Source organism: Panthera uncia, assembly GCF_023721935.1.
Source record: "Panthera uncia isolate 11264 chromosome C1 unlocalized genomic scaffold, Puncia_PCG_1.0 HiC_scaffold_4, whole genome shotgun sequence".
In the NCBI taxonomy this organism is placed as follows: domain Eukaryota; kingdom Metazoa; phylum Chordata; class Mammalia; order Carnivora; family Felidae; genus Panthera; species Panthera uncia.
In genome coordinates, this window is record NW_026057585.1 from 64,411,252 (window position 1) to 64,437,576 (window position 26,325).

Genomic DNA, 26,325 nt, shown 5'->3' on the forward strand with positions numbered 1-26,325 from the left:
ATTTATCAATAATTTTTCAAGGTAGTTACTATTAGCACCACTTCACAAAGGAAAAGACATGTTTAGAGACTGAAGACTCACCACAAATCTAGACTTCATCTGGACTTCTAGTACTCTAAGACTAATGCTTCTCCCATTACATTATTTATGCTACACAGTTGGTATTTTAAAATTTAAGTTTTAGAAAATATCATATGATATAATATCCTAAGCATATGTTATAATATTTTTACATATTGGCTTTTGATATTAATTTACAACATTAATTATTTATTTTTTTAATTTTTTAAATGTTTATTTTTGAGAGAGACAGACAGTGTGTGAGCGGGGGTGAGGCAGAGAGAGAGAGGGACACAGAATCTGAGGCAGTCTCCAGGCTCTGAGCTGCCTGCACAGAGCCCAGTGCAGGGCTGGAACTCACAAGCCATGAGATCATGACCTGAGCAGAAGTTGGGCGCTTAACTGACTGAGCCACCCAGGCACCCCTATAACATTAATTTTTAAAGCTGTTTTAGATACTTTATTACATTTTGTATATCCAACTTTTCTTTTATTTTCCTTTTTTTTTTTTTAAAGTAGGCTTCATGCTCAGTGTGAAGCCCAAGGCAGGGCTTGAACTCATCACCCTGAGATCAAGACTTGAGCTGAAACCAAGAGTTGGACACTTAACTGACTGATCCACCCAGGCGCCCTTATTTCCAACATTTCTTAAATTACTTAGGAGGATAACATTTTGAGGTACTAGGGACTATGCAATACGCATAATCTAAAGGATTATAAAACACTCATGTCTTTTGACCCTCCAGGATTACTATATGACACTAGCTATGATACCTTTAGATATAAATAAGGAACAAAAATTTAAATTACACATTTTAATTTAAGATATGACATTGCAAGTTTCGTTTTCTAAGAAATATATGCCTGCTCACATACTAATCCATTAACATTTCCCTTGAATTTCCATGGCTTTCAAAACAATAGGTATCATTTAGGTCAGCTTTTTGATTCTTTAAGATGTGAATTGTTATAAGTTGGTTATGATTTCTTTTAATAAATTGTTGAGAAAAATTACCTTTTATACATGCTGTTTCCTTTTTTCTTTGTTCCTCCTGCAAAAAAAGTTATTTGTATTTAAAAAACTGAATGGTTTCTATGTGATTTTTAAAATATATTTAACATATATTTATATAAGAATAATACGTTTTAACTTCATAATTAATGTACTATGGAATGTTCTTTTTCTATGATATGAATTTATTTTATCAAAAATATGTTGTCAGAAAAGAAAAAGTGTTGGGGTATCATCTGGAAAGAATATGAATTGGTTCAAGAAGGCAGTCTCAGGATAGGGAATGAAAGGGTGAAATAGAGTTCATCAGAATTATTTCTCTCCCTGCTCACTCAGAGTCACTTGGTTAGAACTAGAGAGGGCTAAAAAGGTAATTAGAATTCCTAGACTTACTCATTTCACTAACCAACAACAACAAAAAAATGAATTTTATAAAAATGTGTCTATTGTTTTGAAGCAAATAAAACAGTTACTCAAACAATACATTCCAGATGTGTTCTGTGAAGTGTCATGGGATAGTAGTTGTTGAACTCCAGGGCATCAGAATCACTTGTTGTGCTTATTAAAATTCTAATACTTGGGCATAATATCAGACCCTACTAAAACATTCTCTGGGAGGTGTTTGGGAGTATGCATTCTAACACGTTCTGCAAGTGGTTCTGATTCAGGTTTTCCTTAGACCACAAGACAAATAATCGGCTAGTACATAGGGTGTTTGGGATTGGCTGGAGAGATAATAACACTGTTTCTTGTGTTTTGGGGGAACTGTGTTAGTACTCTGTTCTGATCTGCATTGTCCTGTCCCCCAAAATGGTTTGCTTAGGATACACCGTACATATATATACGATATGTGTGTGTGTATGTGTGTGTGTATATATATAAGTCTTATACATACATATAGGATAACATTAAGCCCTTTTTTCACAATCTTTTACTTATTTGTCACTTTTACCTTTTATTAGTCACTTTTTTTATTTGTCACTTTACTTATTTGTCACTTTTACCTTTTATTAAGATAAATGCCAGTATAGGCTCCTGATTTACCTTGCCGGATTTAAGACCAATTCAATTTGTGACTCCTGTATAAATTATATTAGAATGCTGCCTCTCAGAGTTTCATGTGCCTATGTCTTACCTGGGAGTTTGTTCAAATGCAGATTATGATCCAGTAGGTCTGGGGCAGAAGGGGGGTGGTCTGAGATTCTGCAATTCTAATAGACACTCCCAGGTAATGACGATATTGCTGGTCTGGGGACCACAGAATAAGGCCCTAGAATGATTGAAATTCCACCCAAACTAAGGGAATAACAAAATGAACATTCTTACATATTGCTGACTATAATTAGGTAGAATTTTTATGGAGGGCAATATAACAAATCTACTTTTAGAAATGTATTTTTTCCAAGTTAATAATTTTGGATTTGTGTAAATATACAGTTAGCAGAATGTTCTTTACAATACTGTTAAGCATTTTTAAAACTCTAAATTTCTAAAAGTAAAGAAATACTTAAATATATTATGATAACCAGACAGAGAGCCAGTAAAAAAAAGAGAACTACAGGCCAATATCCCTGATGAATATGGATGCAAAAATTCTCAACAAGATACTAGCAAATCGAATTCAACAGCACATAAAAAGAATTATTCACCATGATCAAGTGGGATTCATTCCTGGGATGCAGGGCTGGTTCAACATTCACAAATCAATCAATGTGATACGTCATATTAATAAAAGAAAAGATAAGAACCATATGATCCTATCAATTGATGCAGAAAAAGCATTTGACAAAATTCAGCATCCTTTATTAATAAAAACCCTCGAGAAAGTGAGGTAGAAGGAACATACTTAAATATCATAAAAGCCATTTATGAAAAGCCCATAGCTAACATCATCCTCAATGGGGAAAAACTGACAGCTTTCCCCCTGATATCAGGAACACAACAGGGATGTCCACTCTCACTGCTGTTGTTTAACATAGTGTTGTAAGTGCTAGCATCAGCAATCAGACGACAAAAGGAAATCAAAGGCATCAAAATTGGCAAAGATGAAGTCAAGCTTTCACTTTTTGCAAATGACATGATATTACACATGGAAAATCTGATAGACTCCATGAAAAATCTGCTAGAACTGATACATAAATTCAGCAGAGTTGCAGGATACAAAATCAATGTACAGAAATCAGTTGCATTCTTATACACTAATAGTGAAGCAACAGAAAGACAAATAAAGAAACTGATCCCATTCACAATTGCACCAAGAAGCATAAAATACCTAGGAATAAATCTAACCAAAGATGTAAAAGATCTGTATGCTGAAAACTATAGAAAACTTATGAAGGAAATTGAAGAAGATATAAAGAAATGGAAAAGCATTCCATGCTCATGGGTTGGAAGAATAAATATTGTTAAAATGTCAATACGACCCAAAGCTATCTACACATTCAATGCAATCCCAATCAAAATTGCACCAGCATTCTTCTCAAATCTAGAACAAGCAATCCTAAAATTCATATGGAACCACAAAAGGCCCCGAATAGCCAAAGTAATTTTGAAGAAGAAGACCAAAGCAGGAGGCATCACAATCCCAGACTTTAGCCTCTACTACAAAACTGTAATCATCAAGACAGCATGGTATTGGCACAAAAACAGACACATAGACCAATGGAATAGAATAGAAACCCCAGAACTAGACCCACAAACCTATGGCCAAGTAATCTTTGACAAAGCAGGAAAGAATATCCAATGGAAAAAAGACAGTCTCTTTAACAAATGGTGCTGGGAGAACTGGACCGCAACATGCAGAAGAATGAAACTAGACCACTTTCTTACACCATTCACAAAAATTAACTCAAAAATGGATAAAGGACTTGAATGTGAGACAGGAAACCATCAAAACACTAGAGGAGAAAGCAGGAAAAGACCTCTCTGACCTCAGCCGCAGCAATTTCTTACTTGACACATCCCCAAAGGCAAGGGAATTAAAAGCAAAAATGAACTATTGGGACCTCGTGAAGATAAAAAGCTTCTGCACAGAAAAGGAAACAATCAACAAAACTAAAAGGCAACCAACAGAATGGGAAAAGATATTTGCAAATGACATATTGGACAAAGGGCTAGTATCCAAAATCTATAAAGAGCTCACCAAACTCCACACCCAAAAAAACAAATAATCCAGTGAAGAAATGGGCAGAAAACATGAATAGACACTTCTCTAAAGAAGACATCTGGATGGCCAACAGGCACATGAAAAGATGCTCAACGTCGCTCCTCATCAGGGAAATACAAATCAAAACCACACTCAGATGTCACCTCACGCCAGTCAGGGTGGCCAAAATGAACAAATCAGGAGACTATAGATGCTGGAGAGGATGTGGAGAAACGGGAACCCTCTTGCACTGTTGGTGGGAATGCAAACTGGTGCAGCTGCTCTGGAAAACAGTGTGGAGGTTCCTCAAAAAATTAAAAATAGACCTACCCTATGACCCAGCAGTAGCACTGCTAGGAATTTACCCAAGGGATACAGGAGTGCTGATGCATAGGGGCACTTGTACCCCAATGTTTATAGCAGCACTCTCAACAGTAGCCAAATTGTGGAAAAAGCCTAAATGTCCATCAACTGATGAATGGATAAAGAAATTGTGGTTTATATACACAATGGAGTACTACATGGCAATGAGAAAGAATGAAATATGGCCCTTTGTAGCAATGTGGATGGAACTGGAGAGTGTTATGCTAAGTGAAATAAGTCATACAGAGAAAGACAGACACCATATGTTTTCACTCTTATGTGGATCCTGAGAAACTTAACAGAAACCCATGGGGGAGGGGAAGGAAAAAAAAAAGAAAAAAAAAGAGGTTAGAGTGGGAGAGAGCCAAAGCATAAGAGACTCTTAAAAACTGAGAACAAACTGAGGGTTGATGGAGGGTGGGAGGGAGGGTAGGGTAGGTGATGGGCATTGAAGAGGGCATCTTTTGGGATGAGCACTGGGTGTTGTATGGAAACTAATTTGACAGTAAATTTCATATAATAAAAAATAAAATAAAATAAAATAAAATAAAATAAAATAAAAATAAATGCATTATGATACATAAATATTAATAAAATGGATATTCTTCCAACTATTAAAAATGATGCTATAGTATCAGAAGTAAGGAATCAAAAAATGATGAGGACATATCAAAAAAGACAGAGAAACAACCTTGAAGGGGTTCCCACTGGCCAAATTTTGAAAAATCTGACAATCAAAATAATTATAGTAATGGATTATCATCTGCTGAATAACACAGAAACCCATTAGTCTATACAGATAATAAATAAATACATAAAGTAATAAAGACGGGGACCTTTTTTCTTACAGTAGAAAGCCACATGACAAATATAGATGGAAGTGGTAGAATTAGAAAAACATCATTTTGCTACAGTTTTGTAAAGATTGGCTCAGGCAAGAATAATTTATATAGCTAGTAAGTAGAGTTTGATGAAGAATATTTACATGATCACAAAATGTCATCACACAAATTATTTAATTGCTAGGGCAAAAACTGGAATAATACAGTAGGTGAAGAACAGACACCATCCTGATTGTGTGATCAACTAAAATCACTAGTGAAAAGTAGACAAATATTGAATGTCTTCAGAGCTGATAAAATGAATCTGATCATAAGGAAAGTCAAACTGAATCTATGATCTATAAAATAACTGGCTTGTATTCTTCAAAATGTCAATATCAGGAAAGACAATGAAAGGGCATTCTAAAATATATTGAACTGAATAATGATGAAAAGAAAACATAAAAATTTGTGGGATGCAGCAAAAGGAGTGCTTAGAGGAAAATATAAACATTAAATGTTTATATTATAAAGGGAGGGAAGTCTAAGAATAATAAAATTGAAACTTCCTAGCAAGACTGATTTAGAAAAGAGAAATATAATCAGGAATAAAAAGAGTGCCACCACTAAAGATTCTATAGATATTAGAAGGATAATAAATGGATACTATTAAAAACTTTATGCCAATAAATAACAACTTATATAAAATGGACAAATTCATTGAAAAAACATAAACATTGAAAAAAGCATACAAAATAGAACATTTAAATAGCCCCATATCTATTAGTTACTACATTTATAGGCAAAACTTTCTCTTGAAGAAAACTCCAGATGTAGATGACTTCATTGGTAAATTCTAGAAAAACTTTGAGAAAGCAGTATTTTTCAAAAAGTAGAAGAGCAGGAAACATTTCACAATTGTTTTGTGACCAGAATAACTGTGATATTAAAATCTCACAAAGATATTACAAGAATAATACCTCATATGAACATAGATGCTAAAATGATTTAAAATATATTAGTAAATCAAATCCAGGGGGGTTTATTCTAGGAATACAAGGTTGGTGTAATATTTGAAATTAAATGTAATTCACATTAACAAAAGAGAAAATCCATGTGAATTATGTCAAAAGATGCAGAAAAACTATTTGGCAAAATTCAGCAAACTTCATGACTAAAAAAAAAAAAAAAAGCAACTCTCAGTAGACTAAGAATAGAAGGGAATTTCCTTGACCTGACAATATGCATCTGTAAATTCCATAACTAACCTCCCACTTACTGGTGAAGAGTTGAATGTATTATGCATTCTAAGATCAGGAATATAAAAAGGATAACTGTTCTCACTTCTATTCATCATTATACTGGAGGTCTTACCCAGTACAATAAGATGAGAAAATAAAATAAAAGCATAAAGATTGGAAAAGAAGTAAAATTGATGTTTTTCACAAATGATGTGACTGTATTGAAGAAAACCCTATGGATTCTACAACAAACATTACTCGAAGTAATAAATAAATTTATTTACAAACGTCACAGAGCACAGGTCAATATAAATATCAATCGCAGTAAAGATGGCAATTTACTATAGACTAATTTGTAAACTAAATGCAATTCCCATCACAACAATCTTAACAAGATATTTTGTAGCTAGAGATAAGTTTATCTTAAAATTTTATAAACGGGCAAAAGCTTTAAAAAAGTTGAAAAGAAGAATGAAATTGGAGGAACCAAACTGCTCAATTTTATGACTTACTACGTAGCTAGAGTGTGGTATTGGTAGCAACAGACACACAGGTGAATAGTACAGATAAAGAATCCAGAAATAGACCCACACATATATGCCCAATAGATTTTTGACAAAAGTTGCAAAAGCAACAGTGTAGAAAGGATACCTTTCCAATAAATAGACATCAGTAGCCCCCAAAATGAGCATTGATCTAAACCTCACACCTTATTAAAAAATTAAAAGCAGATCAAAGATAGAAATATAGAATGTAAAACTTCATACCAAAAATAATCTTGAAAAAGAAGAACAAAGTTGGAAAACTTCCTGATATTAAAACTTACTTCAAAGCTATAATAATTAAAATGTGATACTGATAGGGGTGCCTGGGTGGCTCAGTTGGTTAAGCCTTCGACTTTGGCTCAGGTCACGATTTCATGGTTTGTGAGTTCGAGTCCCACTTTAAGCTCTGTGCTGACAGTTCCAGAGCCTGGAGCCCGCTTCAGATTCTGTGTCTCCCTCTCCCTTTGCCCCTCCTCCACTTGCACGCTGGCTCTGTCTGTCTCTCTCTCAAAAATAAATAAACATTAAAAAAAATTTTTTTTAATGTGGTATGATGTAAGGGATAAATATATAGATCAATGGAATACAATTGAGATTCCAGAAATAAATGCTCACGTTTGTAGTCAACTAACTGACTTTCAACAAGTGTGCCAAGACAATCAATGGGAACATAATAGTCTTTTCAACAAATGGTGTTGGGACAACCAGATATCTACATGCAAATGAGTGAAATTGGGCCCATACCTCAAACCACATATGAAAATTCACTCAAAATAGATCCAACACTTAAATATAAAAGCTAAGACTACTAAAACTCTTAGAAGAAAACATACGCATAAATCTTTACCACCTTCAGTTGGAGAAAAGTTTTAGATATGACACTAAAGCTTTTATCTTGATGAGGTCCCAATAGTTAATTTTTGCTTTTGTTTCCCTTGTCTCTGGGCTACAGCCGATGTTAAAGAGGTTGCTGCCTGTGTTCTAGGATTTTGCTGGTTTCCTGTCTTACATTTGTCTTTCATCTATTTTGAATTTATTTTTGTGTATGGTGTAAGAAAGTGTTTCAGTTTCATTCTTTTGCATATTGTTGTCCAGTTTTCCCAACACCATTTGTTGAAGAGACTGTCTTTTTCCCCATTGGATATTCTCTCCTGCTTTCTCAAAGATTAGTTGACCATATTGCTGTGGGACCATTTCCATGTTTTCTATTCTGTTCCATTGATCTGTGTATCTGTTTTTGTGTCAGTACCAGACTGTTTTGATTACTACGGCTTTGTAGTTTATCTTGAAATCTAGGATTGTGATAACTCCAGTTTTGTTCTTCTTTCTCAAGATTGCTTTGGCTATTCAAGGTCTTTTAATTTTAGAATTATTTTCAAAACTTAAAATTTGATCTATTCATAAAATGGAATACTGTATAACAGCCCATAATGAGCTATGAGTATATGCACCAACCTGGATGAATCTCAGAAACATAATGTTGCATAAAAAGGTAAGAATGTATTAGATATGAAGTCTAAAAACATATAAAATTTAACAGTAGATTGCTCAAGGGTCTATAGTATTTGTGGTAAAACCATAAAGAAAAGCAAATAAATGGTTAACTGCAATTACAGGATAATGGGTCCACAGGAAGGTGAGGATTAGATTGTAAGAGATAAATGAAGACTCAGGACACCTCAAAGTTACTGGTAATATTCTATTTCTTATTCTGGGTGATAGGCATAAATAATTACACTTACTAGTCTTTAAATTGTTTGCGGGTACTCTTTTGTATATATGCTGTATTTCACAATAAAAGCTTTTTTTAAAATAAACCAAGCTCTAGTTCTATATATTAAGCCATATCTTTTGTTATAACTTTCATCCTCCTGCCTGCCTGTCTCTAGTAGGTGAGGAAGGGGCCAATACACAGGTAGAAATTGAGATGAGAAAAAGAGGTACAATAAGAAAAAGAATCCTTTTGTACTGAAAGTGATTATGGCTGAGGTCAGCACTACCTTATTCTTTTCATACCATGTTTTTTATTCTATGTTTTATACTACTTTTCTTCTAAATTAGGTTCCTATCACTGACTATCAAGAGTCCAAAATAATATTTTATATTTACTTGTGCATTATTTATCTCTCCCACTAGGTTATAAATGTCAGGGGAGCAGGGACTCTTATTTTCCTTGTTCACTACCAAATTTTCAGTTGCCTAGAACAGTGCCTGGCATATAAGCCTTTATTAGATATTTGTTGAATGAACAATAAACAGTTAAAATTCAGGGCTACTATATATGTATTTCTTCCATTACAACACTCAAGATATTTTTGTAACTGTCTGTCTGTATCCATCATTAGGTATGAAGACATCATTATACCAATAGAACCTAGCAAAATGCCTAGCATGTGATGGGTATTGAGTAAATTCAATTAATATTAAATGTATACATAGAAACATTTTTTTTCTCTGCAATGCAATCTCAGTTTCAAACCATCTTTCATTTGAAAGTCAGAGCTATTAATCTTTAGAATTAACTTGATCATTAAACCCACCTGCTTAAAACCCTCCAGTAATCATAATGGTATACTTATATGTTGCTCACTATGTGGCCAGGCATGATTCTGAGTGCTTTTTACATACTGATTCATTTACTTCCCATAACAATTCTATGGAGATGAAATCATCCTCATTTTGCAGAAGAGGAAACAGACACACAGAAGTTAAGTAATTTGCCTAAGATTACACAGCTAGTAGTGGAAGAGCCAGGATTCCAAACTGCATCAACTGGCTCTACAGTCTATGCCCTTGACCATAATCCCATAATGCCTCCAGGGGATCTGTGAAGCCTATGGGGCAAAATCCAAAATGCTTAGACTGCAAATGATCCTCACAGCCTCGTCTCCAGGATCTTTTCCTACCACTTCCTCCTATGAACCCTAGGCTCTAAATATTATAGCATTTTTACCGAACATGTTACTTACTTTCATACCTGTAAGCTTTTAAACATAGAATATCTTTTGTTCTCTTTCCGTCTGGCAAATTATTTCTCCAAATCCAGCTAAAAATTTCTTCTCTGTGAAGCCTTCCTCAATTTATGCTCTTTTGCCTGCATTTCGTCAATTTTGTGGCTCTTACCATGTTATGTTGTAATAATTTTAGTTTATATGATTTTCTTTGCTACTAACTTGGGGTTACTAACTAGGTCTGAACTCATATCTTATTTGTTTATGTAGCCTCAGTGCCAAAACTACTGTTGTCAAAAAATATTTGTTAAACAAATGAAAATTGAGTTTAACTTGAGTTCAATATTCAATATGTAAAATGAAACTTTGATATCCTACCAATTTGTTGCTATTTATTTATTGCTATAATAATAATGTTATCAACCACTAATACTTATTTTGTTTAGTTATATCATAGATTTAAACTTCTACTGGTATCTCCCTTGTTTTACTTTGTGCATATAACACTGTTTTTGATATCACGTAACAGAAAGTTAACTATGTGTCTGTTTTTCCCACTTGTACTACACTAGCATCTCTAAGGTAAGATTCATATCTTAACCATCCTTAATAGGGGGCTCCCAGAGCTTAGAATACAATGAAGTCTTTTAAAAAATTTTTTAACATTTATTTATTTTTGAAAGTGAGAGAGACAGAGCATGGTGGGGGAGGGACAGAGAGAGTGGGAGACACAGAATCAAAAGCAGGCTCCAGGTTCTGAGCGGTCAGCACAGAGCCCCACGTGGGGCTTGAACTCACAGACCATAAGATTATGACCTGAGCTGAAGTCGGATGCTTCCCAGGTGCCCCAGAGTACAATGAAGTCTTAATAGGTTCTTGTTAATTGTACTTAATTTCAATTAGTTTTGTTAGATTATTTGGTTACCCAAGTATCCTCTTATTTCTAAATCGCTTTCTTCTGACAGGCCTGGCAATTTTGCTTTTTCTTATTCCATGTATCTTCAATAACAATCCCACTATGAGGAGTATAGGCTCTCAGGTTAGAAATACAGAGAAGCTGGGTGCCTGGGTGGCTCAGTTCATTAAGCATCCAACATCTGCTCAGGTCATGATCTCACAGTTGGTGAGTTCCAGCAACGGGCTCTGTGCTGATGGCTCAAAGCCTGGGGTCTGCTTCAGATTTTGTGTGTCTCCCTTTCTCTCTGTTCCTCCCCGCTTGCACTCTGTTTCTCTCTCAAAAATAAATAAGCTTCAAAAAAATTAAAAAAAAAATAAATATAGAGAAGCAACTATAAAAGCAGACATTTTCGTTTAGTTTTCAATTTCTCATAAAAACTAACCAGTTTGGGTAATTTAAATTTAGGTCCAGGTTATTGTCTCTCAAATTTAAAAATAACAATGGATACTCTTTCAAATTTAAAGACAACAATGCTAATGACATGGTATCAAATAAATTATTTGAAAATATTTATATAAAATATTATACATTACCTGTAATTGGTATCCTCCAGTATGAAAGTTTCGAGAAATAAAAACACACTGAGAATGAGATTTAATCTTTGCCTTTGATGATCTTTGCCTGCATCTCTCATCAGTTGCTTTAAATTTGGAATTTTGAAATATTTCTCTGAAAAATATTTTATAGAAAATATTATTAAACATATGTTCCATTATAAACAATTAAATTGTTTCCAATAGTTATACATAAAGGTTTAAAAATCAGAACATATTATTATATATTAATTTTTAAAACACAAATCAATATATATAGTTTCTTCTCATCTATTACTGATTTCATTACACCTATTTTATTTGTAGTATGTAAATTATGCTACTTCTTATGCAGGGTTAATATTTCCAGTTTGAAATTAACCATGATTTTTTTTATATCCTTCTTTCTGGTTGTGAGATAATCAATCTACTTTAATGTTAGTCTTTTCATAAATTTGCTTTCAATGGCAAAGGAAATTAAATTAAATGAAACTCATTCATCAGCTTTATATTTAATAATATACCTGGCAAAAGTAAGAGGAAGGAAACTGAATTGAAACTCATACTTACAATGCAAGAGTAGTTGTGATCTTTATCCATGCAACACAAATAATTTTGAGAGACTGTTAAAAATAATCAATCAGCAAGTAAAACTCCAACTGATCAAAGATAGTTAAGCATGAGGAAATGTAGTTTCTAACAGTCATTCTAAATGTAACAATTTAAAAAATGATGCTGATTTCCATTTGTTCTTACAGAGGTACTAGAAAATTCCTAAATTAATTCAAGAGATTGCATTATGTTACTTAATGAGGTATAGGCAATTAGGATTCATTAATTCATTGAATTCAATTCCCTTAAATATTTATTGAATACTTACTATATGTCAGGCATTATGCTGGGTGTTGCAGCAAGGGAAAAAAAAGCACAGCCACTAGCTTCATAGAACTGTTATTGCTCTTATGGAGCTTAAACACTATTAAGGAAGACAGACATTAATAAAATACTGATAAGAAAATGAAAAATTACGACTTTGGAAAGTGTTATCAAGGAAAGGTACCCGGTGTACCATGTAAATACATAACAAAGGGAATTAATCTGGTTAGAGAGGTCAGGGAAGGCTTTTCTGAGGAAGAGATGATTGAATTGGGTATCTGAAGAAATAGTAAGATATTAGGTAGGTGTGATGGAGGAAGAAAGATGTAGAAGAAAGAATAGCCTAAGAAAAAAGAATAGTCTTTTTTCAGAAAGAAAAGCAAGTGTAAAGACCTAGGGACCAGATTAGGACACTATATCAGAAGCAGTGAAAGCAAGAGGGAAAGTGGGAGACAAACTGGGGGAGTATGCATGGGCAAACTATGTAGAGTCTTAAATGTTGTGTTGTTTCTCTTTATCCCAAAAGCAATGGGAAGTCTTTTATAATATAGTGGGGATGGGATGGAATGGTTGAGTGACTTGATTAGATATGTATTTGGAAAATGTCTGGCTGAAGCATGGAGAAGAGATTTAATGGGGATAATACTGAAGGTAGTGGGTCAGTCATAACTCCTACTGCAGTAATCTCTGTGAGGGGTGAGGGATAAGGATAACTTAAATAAAAAGTTGGCAGTGGCAATTGAAAGAAACAAATAGATTTTAGTGATTTATGAGGTAAAATAAATAGAACCTGGTGATGGTTCAAATTTGGGGGAGGTGTGAAAAAGAGGAAGATACCAAGCATATTTTCAATCTTCAGAGAGAGAAAAAACAACCCTTCCCTCACCTCACATTCTCTTCCAGCTACTGGCCCATTTATCAACTCCCTCCTCACCAAAAACACAAAACAAACAAAACAAAACAAAACAAAACAAAAACCTTCCTTAAAGAGAGGTCCATGCTTGTTTCAATTTTCTTACCTCCTGTGTCTTATTCAAATATAAGCTTCTGAACCCATACCTCCACGAAATTGTTAAAGGTCATCAATAACTTACATGTTGCCAAATCCAAAAATTAGTTCTCTATCCTCATCTTTCTCAACTTCATAAGCAATATCTTCTCAATATCATCATCTCCTCCTTCCCGAAACATTTTCTAATTTTTTCTTCTATTTCTTTCTTTAATTTTAAATCCCAGTATAGTTAATATAGTGTTATGTTAGTTTCAGATATAAATACAGTGATTCAACAATTCCATACATCACCAGTGCTCATCACAAGTGCACTGCTTAATCCACATGATTTATTTTACCATCCCCCCCTTACTTCCTTTCTGGTAACCATCAGTTTGCTTTCTATGGTTAAGAGTCTATTGCTTGGTTTCCCTCTCTCTCTCTTTTTCCCCTTTGCTCATTTTTTTTATTGTTCCCTAATTCCACATATGAGTGAAATAATATGACATTTGTCTTTCTCTGACTGACTTATTGCAGTTAGCATTATACTCCTAGCTCCATCCGTATCATTACAAGTGGCAAAATTTTATTCTTTTTCTTGGCCAAATAATATTCCATTGTGTATATATACCACGTCTTTTTTTTAAGTTTATTTATTTATCTTGAGAGAAAGACAGCATGAGCAGGGCACAGGAGAGAGAGAGAGGTTGAGAGGTTGAGAGAGGGAGAATCCCAAGCAGGCTCCACACTGTCAACACATTTTCCAAATACATATCTAATCAATGCAGGGCTAGAACTCACAAACTGAGAGATCATGACCTGAGCTGAAACCAAGAGTCAGATGCTTAAGTGACTGAGCCACCCAGGTTCCCCAGTATACCACATCTTCTTTGTCCATTCATTGATTGATGGATAGGTGGGCTGCTTCCATAATTTGGCTACTGTAAATAATGCTGCAATAAACATAGGGGTGATATATCCCTCTGAACTAGTGTTTTTGTCTTTCGGGAGTAAATACCCAGTAGTGCAATTACTGGATCATAGAGTAGTTCTATTTTTAACTTTTTGAGGAACTGCCATACTGTTTTCCACAGTGGTTGTACCAGTTTGCATTCCCACCAACAGTGCAGGAGGGTTCCTTTTTCTTCACATCCTTGCCAACACCTTTTGTTTTTTTGTGTTTTTGATTTTAGCCATTCTGACAGGTGTGAGGTGATATCTCATTGTGGTTTTGATTTGTATTTCCTTGATGATGAGTGGTGTTGAGGATCCTTCCATGTGTCTCTTGGCCATCTGGATGTCTTCTTTGGAGAAATGTCTGTTTGTGTCTTCTGCTCATTTTTAATTGGATTATTTGGTTTTGGGGTGTCTAGTTGTATAACTTCTTTATATATTTTGGATACCAACCCTTCATCAGATATGTCATTTGCAATATCATCTCCCATTTGGTAGGTTGCCATTTAGTTTTGTTGATTATTTCCTTTGCTGTGCAGAAGCTTTTCATTTTGAGGTAGTCCCAATAGCTTATTTTTTCTTTTATTTTCCTTGTCTCAGGAGACATATCTAGAAAAATGTTGCTATGGCCAATGTCAGAGAAATTACTGTTTGTCCTCTCTCCTAGGATTTTTATGGTTTAAAATCTCACATTTATGTCTTTAATCCATTTTGAATTTATTTTGGTGTATGGTATCACAAAGTGGTCTAGTTTCATTCTTTTTCATGTGGCTGTCCAGTTTTCCCAACACAATTTATTTATTTTTTAATGATTTTTTTAACGTTTATTTGTTTTCGAGACAGAGAGAGACAGAGCATGAATGGGGGAGTGTCAAAGAGAGGGAGACAGAATCCAAAACAGGCTCCAGGCTCTGAGCTGTTAGCACAGAGCCCGACGCGGGGCTTGAACTCACGGACTGTGAGATCATGACCTGAGCCGAAGTCGGCCGCTCAACCAACTGAGCCACCCAGGCACCCCCCCAACACAATTTATTGAACAGACTGTCTTGTTCCCATTGGATATTCTTTATTGCTTTGTCGGAGATTAACTGACCACAAAATTGTAGGTTTATTTCTGTGTTTTCTATTCTGTTCCATTAATCTTTGTGTCTATTTTTGTGCTAATACCATACCGTTTTGATTACTGCATTTTGGTAATATAAGTTGAATTCTAGAATTGTGATACCTCCAGCTTTGCTTTTCTTTTTCAAAATTGCTTTGGCTATTCAGGGTCTTTCATGGTTCCATATAAATTTTATGATTTTTTGTTCTAGTTCTGTGAAAAATGTTGTTGGTATTTTGATAGGAATTGAATTAAGTCTGTAGATTGCTTTGGGTAGTATTGGCATTTTAACAATAATTGTTCTTCCAATCGATGAGCATGGAATGTCTTTCCATTTTTGTGTCATCTTTAATTTTTTTTTATTTTTCTAAATGTTTCTTTATTTTTAAGAGATAGACAGAGTGCTAGCTGGGGAGGGACAGGAAGAGAGGGAGACACAGAATCCAAAGTAGGCTCTAGGCTCCACGCTGTCAGCACAGAGCCTGATGCAGGGCTCAAACTCAGGAACCATGAGATCACGACCTGAGCTGGAGTTAGACACTTAACTTACTGAGCCACCCAAGTGCCCCTTTGTCATCTTTAATTTAATCTTTAATTCCATCAATGATTTATAGTTTTCAGAGTACAAGTGTTTCACTTCCTTGGTTAAGTTTATTCCTAGGTATCTTTTTTTAATGTTTATTTATTTTTGAGAGAGGGACAGAGTGCTAGTGGGGAGAGAAGAGGGAGACACAGAATCCAAAGTAGGCTCCAGGCTCCGAGCTGTTAGCACAGAGCCTGATGCGGGCTCAAACTCACGAACTGTGAGATCATGACCTGTGCCAAAGTTGGACACTTAACTAACTGAGCCACCCAGGCACCCCTAGGTATCTTATGATTTTTGATGTAATGATAAACAGGATTGTTTTCTTAATTTGACTTTCTGCTGCTTCATTCCTAGTGTATAAAAATGCAACAGGGGCACCTGGATGGCTCAATTGGTTAAGCATCCAACTTCGGCTCAGGTCATGATCTCATAGTTCATGAGTTCAACCCCGCATTGGGCTCTCTGCTCTCAGTGCAGAGCCCACTTCAGATCCTCTGTCCCCCTGTCTCTCAGCCTCTCCCCCACTTGCGCGTTCTGTCTCCCAAAAATAAACATTTAAAAAATGCAACAGATTTCTGTACATTGATTTTGTATCCTGTGACTTTACTAAATTCATTTATCAGTTTTTGTAGTTGTTTTTTGCAAAGTCTTTAGGGTTTTCTGTATATAGTATCGTGTCATCTGAAAGTACTTACATTTTTACTTCTTTCTTACCAATCTGGATGCCTTTTATTTCTTTTCGTTGTCTAATTTCCAAGGCGAGGACTTCCAATACCATGTTGAATAAAAGAGATGAGAATGGAATCCTTATCTTGTTCCTGATCTTAGAAGGAAAGCTCTGTTTTCCCCCATTGAGGATGATGTTAGCTGTGTATTTTTCATATATGGTCTTTATTAGGTCGAGGTATGTTCCCTCTAAACATATTTTTTTGAGGGTTTTTATCATGTTGTTTGTCAAGTGCTTTTTCTGTGTCTATTGAGATGATCACACAGTTTTTATCCTTTCTTTTGTTGATGGGATGTATCGTGTTGATTATTTTGCAAATATTGAACAACATTTGCATCCCAGGAATAAATCCCACTTGGTCGTGGTGTGAATGACTGTTTTAATGTATTGTTGGATTCTGTTTGTTGAGGATTTTTACATTTATGTTCATTAGGGAGATTGGCCTGTAGTTCTCCTTTTTTTTTTTTTTTTTGGTGGTGTCTTTATTTGGTTTTGGTATTAGGATAATGCTGGCTTCATAGAATGAATGTGGAAGTTTTCCTTCTTCTATGTTTTAGAATAGTTTGAGTAGAACAGGTTATTAACTCTTCTTTCAGTGTTTGGTAGAATTCTCCTGTGAACTAGTCTGGTCCTGGACTATTGTTTTTGGGAGTTTTTTGATTACTGATTCAATCACCTTACTGGTAATAGGTCTGTTCAAATTTTCTGTTTCTTTGTGCTTCAGTTTTGGTGGGTTATGTTTCTAGGAATTTATCCATTTCTTCTAGGTTGTCTAATTTGTTGGCATATGGTTTTTCATAATATTCTCAGAATTTTTAAAATTTTTAAATGTATATTTTATTTTTGAGAGAGAGAGAGAGAGAGAGAGAGAGAGACAGAGCGTGAGCGGGGGAGGGGTAGAGAGAGAGGGACACACAGAATCCAAAGTAGGTTTCAGGCTCTGAGCTCTCAGCACAGAGCCTAACGCAGAGCTCAAACCCACAAACTGCAAGATCATGACCTGAGCCAAAGTAAGACACTTAACCAACTGAGCCACCCAGGTGCCCCAATACTCTCTTAAAATTATTTGTGTTTCTGGGGTGTTGGTTATTATTTCTCCTCTTTCATTGGTGATTTTGAGTCCTTTCTTTCTCTCTTTTATTTCTTTATTTTTTAGATGAGTCTCACTAAGGGTTCATCAATTTTATTGAACTTTTCAAAGAACCAGCTCCTCGTTTCATTGATCTGTTCTATTGTTCTGTTTTTTGTTTGTTTGTTTGTTTGTTTAGTTTCTATATCATTTATCTTTGTTCTAATCTTTATTATTATTTCCTTCCTTCTATTGGTTTTAGTTTTGTTTGTTGTTCTTTTTTAGCCTTTTACGTGTGGGTTAGGTTGTTTATTTGGGATTTTTCTTGCCTCATAATGTAGGCCTATATTGCTCTAAACTTCCCTCTTACAATCACTTTTGCTGCATCCCAAAGATCTAGGAATTCTGTGTTTTCATTTTCATTTGTTTCTGTGTGCTTTTTATTTCTTTGATTTGTTGACCCATTCATTGTTTAGTAGCATGTTATTTAATCTCCACGTATTTGTGGTCTTTCCAGACTTTTTTTCTTTGTGGTTTATTTCTAATTTCATAGTGTTGTGGTCAGAAAAGATGCATGGTGTGACTTCAATCTTTTTGAATTTGTTGAGGCTTGTTTTATGTCTTAATATGTGATCTATTCTAGAGAATGTTCCATGTGCACTTAAAAAGAATGTGTATTCTGCTGTTCTAGGATGGAATGTTCTGAATATACCTGTTAAATCCAACTGGTCCAGTGTATCATTCTGTCAGTTTCTTTATTGATTTTCTGTTTGGATGATCTGTCCATTGATGAAAGTCATGTGTCAAAGTCTCCTAATATTATTATATTACTATTGATCATTTCCTTTATGTTTGTTATTAACTGTTTTATGTATTTGGATGTTTCCATGTTGGGTGCGTAAATATTTACAATTGTTCTACCTTCTTGTTGGATTTTCCCTCTCTTAGTATATAGTGTCTTTTTTTGTTTCTTATTGCAGACTTTGTTTTAAAGTCATTTTGTCTGATATAAGTATTGCTACTCTGGCTTTCTTTTGACATCCATTTGCATGATGACTGTTTCTCCATCCCCTCACTTTCAATCTTCAGGTGTCTTTCAGTCTGAAATGAGTCTTGGTAGGCAGCCTATAGATGGGTCTTGTTTTTTTATCCATTCTTTCACCATATGTACTTTTTTTAAATTTTTTTTTAACATTTATTTATTTTTGAGACAGAGAGAGACAGAGCATGAACGGGGGAGGGGCAGAGAGAGAGGGAGACACAGAATCGGAAGCAGGCTCCAGGCTCTGAGCCATCAGCCCAGAGCCTGACGCGGGGCTCGAACTCACGGACCGCGAGATCGTGACCTGAGCCGAAGTCGGACGCTCAACCGACTGAGCCACCCAGGCGCCCCACACCACCATATGTATTTTGATTGGAAGTTTTATATTCAAAGTAATCACTGATAGATATGTATTTATTGCCATTTTGTTACTTGTTTTGTGGTTGTTTTGTAGTTTTTATCTGATCCTTTCTTTTTTTTTTCTCTCCTTCATGGTTTGCTGGGCTTTTTTTAGTGATATACTTAGGTTCCTTACTCTTCATTTATTGTGTTTCTATTACTGTTTTTTGACTTTTGGTTACCATTAGATTTATATATAACATCTTTTGCATATAGCAGTCCATATTTAGCTGATTTTCACTTATTTTTTAACTCATTCTTTACTCCTCTCCCCTCCATGCTTCAGATATTTGGTATCATTTTTACACCCTTTTATTTTGTGATTCCTGTGTTTCTTATTCTTACTTATGCTTTTCGCTTTTCCATTCTTTTAACATTTCTTGTAGGGCTGGTATAGTGATCATGAGTTCTTTTGACTTTTGTTTGTCTGAGAAACTATCTCTCCTTCTATTCTGAGTGATAGCCATGCTGGATAGAGTATTCTTGGCTGCAAATTTTTCCTTTTGAGCACTTTGAATACATCATGTCAATCCCTTCTGGCCTGCAAAGTTTCTGCTGAAAAATCAGCTTATAGCTTAATGGGGTTTCCTTTGTAAGTAGCTATCTTCTTTTCTCTTGCACCTTTAACATTCTTTATCACTTTTTTTTTGACATTTTAATTACTATGTGTCTTGGTGTGGACCTTCTTGGGTTGAATTTGTTAGGGGATCTCTGTGCCTCCTGTATTTGGATCTCTGTTTCCCTCCCCAGATTTAGGAAGTTTTCAGATATTATTTCTTCAAATACATTTTTTGTCCCCCCCCCCTTTCTCTTTCTTCTTCTGGGATCCTTCTAATATGAAAGTAATTATGCTTGATGGAGCCACTGAGTTATATAAGTCTGTTCTTCACTTTATCTTAGCCCAAAGGCTGGGAGGCAATGTCTATTCTCATCATGCAGTATTTGTCTCTCACCTATTCAGCTTGATTACTTTCCTTTATTCTATCCTCCACATCACTGATATGTTCCTCTGCTTCCTGTAGCCTACTATTTATTCCATCTATTGTATTTTTAATTTCATTTATTCTGTTCTTCATCTCTGATATATTATTTTTTATCCTTTTTTCAAGGTTTTTACTGGTGTCTTCCACCATTTTTTGAAGTCCAGTGACTATCTTAAGTTCATTACTTTAAATTTTGTATCAGGCATATGATTTATTTCTCTTTCACTTAAACTTCCTGCTGTGATTTTGTTTTGTTTTTTCATTTGAGACATATTTCTCTGTCTCCTCATTTTGTCTAACCTTCTGTGTCTGTTTCTTATGTGTTAGGAGTCAGCTGTGTCTTCTGCTCTTGAAAGTAGTGGCTTTATGAAGAAGAGGTCCTGTAGTGTCCCGCAGTGCAGTATTCCCTGTTCACCAGAACCTGGCTCTTCAGAGGAGTCTCCTATGTGTGTTGCCTGCATCCTGCTATTGTGTCTGAGTCGCTTTTCATTTCAGTCCAGATGTCTGCCCTGACTTTTTGCCTATTGTGGGCTGTGCTTGCTCTCTGCAATGTTAGTGAGGTCCAGGTAGGCCAGCTCTGGGGGTGTGACAGCAGAAGGATGTGGGGGCAGGGCGGTGGTGTTAGCAAAATTTGTACCCAACCCTTAGTCCTAGGCTGAACCTCCCACAGCCTAGTGGGAGGGTGTAGTGGTGGCAGCCAAAGCGGGGGTGGGGGGTGCTTGGCAGCTGGGTGGGGCACATGTGATGTTACCAAAATTTGCACTGAGCTACTAGTCCTAAGTTGGACCCTCCAACGTGTGGTGGCTGCAGGAGCACAGCATGTACAGGCAGTGGGTGGGTGCAGTGTGCATAGCATTAACAAAAGCTGCACTGGGTCCAGAGCTGAGACAGCAAGCTTGGAGTTGGTGAGTCCTCAGAAGAATTTTTGGGCAGGGCACAGTACTAGCAGGTTAGGTAGCAAGTGCCTGTGCAGTGCCACCCCTCCCAGATGGCTCTGTGTTTATGTTTGGGGGCAGGGGAGGAAAATGGCACCTGCCAACTCCTTTGTTCCCAGAGAAATCCCCCAATAAGCTCTGAAATCAGTAGAAACAGATCTCCCTCCCATTCTTCAAGCTGTTGCTTCTATGTTGCCTCTCCTCAGGCTGTTGTTGCTTTGAGGGCAGACACCCAGCTGTCACTTGCCCTCTGACGTTGAAAACTCCAGGCTCCAAGTTGTGCTGGTTATACAATCTCACAGAATTCAGCCCTGTTGGTTTTCAAAGCCAGACTTATGGGGATTTGCTTTCCCTGTGTGGGCTTCCTGGTATTTTCCCCTCTCCATAACCACAGCTCTCTCCCTCCTGTGGGCAACTCTTGACCACAGTTTCTGCATTTCCTAGTTTCTCTGATACAGCTTCTCCACATTTAGTTGGGGAGGTTGTTCTGCCAGTCTTTGGATCTCTTTCTGGTTTATTGACTTAGATATGAGTGATATCTAGCTGTAAATATGGGATGGGGGTATGCTTAGGATCTTCCTACTCTGCCATCTTCCCAGCACCCTTGAAACATTTCCTAATTTTGACTTCCTTGACAGTGTACCTTTCTGTTTTTCCGGTTAAATATTGACTCTTCTATTGTTTTGCTAGATTTCTAAATGTTGGTGGGCTGAAGGGCACAGTCCGAAGTTCTTCTCTTCCCTTCCAGCAATCACTCCCTGGTTAGTCTCACCCAGTTCTATAAACTTAGATACCCTCTATTAATTGATACCCTATATATTCAGGCTTGACTTCTCTCCTAAAAGTTCCTACATGTATATCTGAGGATTTGACATTTCTAATGGATGTCCAATAGACTTTCAAACTTTTATCCAAGATATAATTTGGATTAATTCCTAGTTTATCACTATTCCCTCAGCCTGCTCCTCTTTCTAATCATCTTTTCATTTCAGTAAATGACATGATCAACTACTCAGTTCCTCATGGTAAAAACGTAGATGTTAGCATTAATTCTGTCATTTCACTTATCTTTCCTTACCTCATCCAACCTATCAGCAAGCCCTGCTAACTTTACCTGCAAAACACATCCCCAATCCAACCCCTTCTTTCCATATCCTTTACTTCCATATTAGTCCAAGACACTATCATCTCTGACCTGAACTATGAAATAGCCTCCTAAAGCTCTCTGCTTTCACTCTTGCTCAATTAAAATTTAGGCTTCACAGAGAAGTAAGAAAAATCTTTTAAAAATATGAATCAGAACTCTCATACATTGCTGGTTGGAGTAAGTACCCACTTTGGAAAACTCTTTAGCAATTTGCTATAAAGTTAACTATATGATCCAGCAATTCCACTCTTAGGTATTTACCCAAGAGAAGTGAAAACACATGTACAAAAATATTTATACAAGAATGTTCATAGCAGCCTTATTCCTAATAACTAAAAACTGGAAATGACCCAAATGTCCATTAACAGAATAAGTAAACTGAGGTATATTTATACACTGAAATATTACTCATTAGTAAAAAAAATGGAATACACATAAATACAACAACATGCATGAATCTCAAAAATATGTTAAATGAAAAAAAAGTAGACATAAAAAAGTCCATATGATTCTATGATTCTATTTGAATGAAATTCAAGACTAGACAAAATTAATCTATGGTAATAAAAATCAGGATAATGATTGCTTTTGGGTGGGAGGTGGGGAGTGATGCCTGGAAAGGAGCATGAGGGAAATTTACAGGGTGATGGAAATTTGTATATTTTGACTGAGGCTGTAAATACATGGGAATATATTTGCTGAAATTCATCATCATACATTTAAAATCTATGTACTTTATTTTATGTAAATTATATCTAAAATTTTAAAGAGTGTTACAAAAATGTAAATCATCTATAGGTGACATTATAGTGTCCTTAAAAGGGGGATGATATTACTGCTACCTCATGGGGTGGTTATGAAGTCTAAATGAGATCACATACAAAGCACTTAGAAAAGTGCCTAGTATGTAGTAAGCACTCAGTGTTAGCCATTATTATGCTGATAATATTATTCCCCTGCTTAAAACCTTATGATGGCACAATAAATAAAATCAAACTCCATTTCTAGCCTACAACATCCTATTTGATCTGGCCCTTATCTACATCTTCAATCTCATCATTATTTCCCTCACTCAGTATAGTCTATTCACACTAGCCTTCTTTCCCTTTACTGAACAATACCAAGAACATTACCATTTGGGGTTTGTGTACTTGCTATCCCTTCAGCTTAGAAAGCTCTCTGACAAAGTCTTCAAATGTCTGGCTCTTTCTTTTGACTCAGATCTCAGATTAAATACTACTCACTTGAAGAGACATTCCTTGACCACTTTATTTTTCATTATCTGTCTCCTCCCAATGGCACTGCTAGTCTATGAAACAGGAATCCTGTCTGACTTGTTCACAGTTGTATCCTCAGTCCCTAGAACAATGGCAGGCACCCAATAAATATTTGTTAAAAGAATGAATAAGTGAAGATTTTCTAGTTTTCTGACCTGTGCAAGTGAACAGATAATATGCATTAATTTGCTGAAATAGGGAATATTGGAAGAGTATGTGCAAGAACATGTTAAAATTTACATTTTTAAGCATCAAACAAAGCAAATACTGAACTAAATATTCAAAACCACCAAATTTTAGGGTTTTCTGTCTCTGGAAAAAGACTATATTTAGACTATACCAGGGCATTCTGTCAGCTCTTATCTTAAATATCTCCTAAAGAAAGAGAGTTTTTCCATGTTGGTAATGTTTTTAACATTAGAAATGTTAAATGTTTCTAAATTAGAAATCAAAACATTTTTTAGTGTCAAGCCTTATAATTTGAACCCATGTCTTCCAAAGAATAAAATATATCTCATTATTCCTTAAAATTTTAATGCATGAAGACTGCTATGATAGTACTTATACTATTATTCTAGTAGGACTTCTCTTTCCAGGCTATTTTAAACATGTAAAGATTTTCCTCCCCAATCAAAGAGTCTGTAACCAAACCTCAAATTATAGAATCTACACAATTATAGTTATTTAGTACCATTTGAAAAAGTCTTTCATTGGATTTTTAAGGGGAAAGAAGTTAAATATTTAATAAACCTTACCTTCGTTTGCAAATCAGGAACCACAAAGCTGATGCCAAAGCAAAGAAACCAATTCCCAAAGTAACAGCACCAGCAGCCAGAAAATAGGTTAAGGGGTTTAAAAAACCTATACAAATAAATGATAAAAGATTATTTCATACATATATCTTCATTCTCCAGGTAAAATTATGTAACAAAGTATTTCAAAAGATATTACGTAGTGTAGTATTAAGACATTAACCAGGAAGTTGGGAGACTTGAATTTTAGGGTCCTGTGCAATTATAACAAATTTCAAGACTCTGAATTTGAGATTTACACAGGGCCTCATGATGATTAGGGTCAGGGCACATGTCTTTGACTCTGCTTGGATTTGATACCTAAATTTTGTTTGTTTTTGTACAGCCATCACCTCTTTTTTTCTTATCTAGCTTTTTCCTTTCCCAGTCCAGTTGTGAATCTTTTGTTATCTTTTCAGTATCATTCTTTGCAGTCCTCTAAATAAGACACTTCTCATTTTAAAATTTGTATTATCTGGGGCACCTGGGTGGCTCAGTAGGTTGAGCACCCAACTCGGATTCGGCTCAGGTCATGATCCCAGGGTTGTGGGATTAAGCCCTGTGTCAGGCTCCATTCTGAGCATGGAGACTGCTTGAGATTCTTTCTCTCTCTCCCTCTGCCCCTCCCCCCTGCTCACACACACACACTCTCTCTCAAATAAAAAAATAAAAGAAAATTTGTATTATCAATCACTACAAGAAAGTAGATGGGGGTAATAAAGAACAAATGTGAGAAACTTCAAATTATTTTAGAAATCTTTGTCTTATCTCCATTTTATCCTAGGAACAATAAAAGATGATGGCCAAAAGTTAAATAAAAGCAACATAAAATAATAGCAATGTAAATCAATATATAAAAAACAATATAAAATAATAACAATAAAATAACAAATAGGTTAAGGGTTTAAAAAACCTATACAAATAAATTATAAAAGATTATTTCATGCCTATATCTTCATTCTCCACGTAAAATTAAATGACATAGTATTTCAAAAGATAGTACACAGTGTAGTGTTAAGACATTAATCAGGAGGTCAGGAGACAAACTTGCAAGTTTATAATTGGAAAAGCCTATTGGAATTATATGGTATAACTCTTTCATTTTACAGATGATAAAATTGAGGTCCACGTAAGAGAAGGACCTGAATTGAGATTAGGCAGCAGATTAAAGCCAATCCTTTGTTTTTGTTTTTATTTTGTTTTTTTCCTATTATCCCTACTACCAATCATCTTGATACTGGTATATATTGAAAAGAATTAAAACTAAAGAATACATGATGTAATTATAGTCAAGTTGGTCAAGTATTTATTAAGATTCTGGTATCTGATACCTAAAAATAAAGCAAGTTGTGGGAAACTTTCACAGAAAGCTGTATACAACATGAAGGGCCTTAAAACAATTTAAAAGTAAAGTTGACCCTTGAACTACATGAGGGTCAGGGGCACCAACCTCTGCATAGTCACAAATCCATATATAACTTTTGACTCCCTCAAAACTTAACTACTTACATATATAAATATATAAACAATAGCTTACTATTGACAGGAAGCCTTACCAATGTATAGTCAATTAACACATATTTTGTATGTTGTATGTATTACATACTGTAGTCTTACAATAAATAAGCTAGAGAAAAGAAAATAATAAGAAAATCATGAGGAGAAAATACACTGATAGTCCTATACTATATCAAAAATCATCAACTTATAAGTGGACCTGCACAGTTCAACCCATGTTGCTCAAAGGTTGACTGCATGTTACCTGGGAAAAAAAGGCTTTAAAAATGTAAAACTATAGAATACAAACTGATGGTTAC

The 26,325-nt window shown here is 35.3% G+C and overlaps 1 protein-coding gene across 2 annotated transcripts in view; it reads right to left on the minus strand.

Moving 5' to 3' along the window:
* The window catches only part of CC1H1orf185 (chromosome C1 C1orf185 homolog), a 35,493-nt gene that overhangs the window by 1,456 nt on the left and 7,712 nt on the right, over positions 1-26,325 (minus strand). For both annotated transcript variants that reach the window (XM_049618603.1, XM_049618604.1), the window contains exons 2-4: positions 24,473-24,578; positions 11,630-11,765; positions 1,076-1,112 (exon numbers count right to left, since the gene is read on the minus strand). In XM_049618603.1, coding sequence (XP_049474560.1) covers positions 1,076-1,112; positions 11,630-11,765; positions 24,473-24,578 — 279 coding nt within the window. The remainder of the gene's footprint in view (positions 1-1,075; positions 1,113-11,629; positions 11,766-24,472; positions 24,579-26,325) is intronic.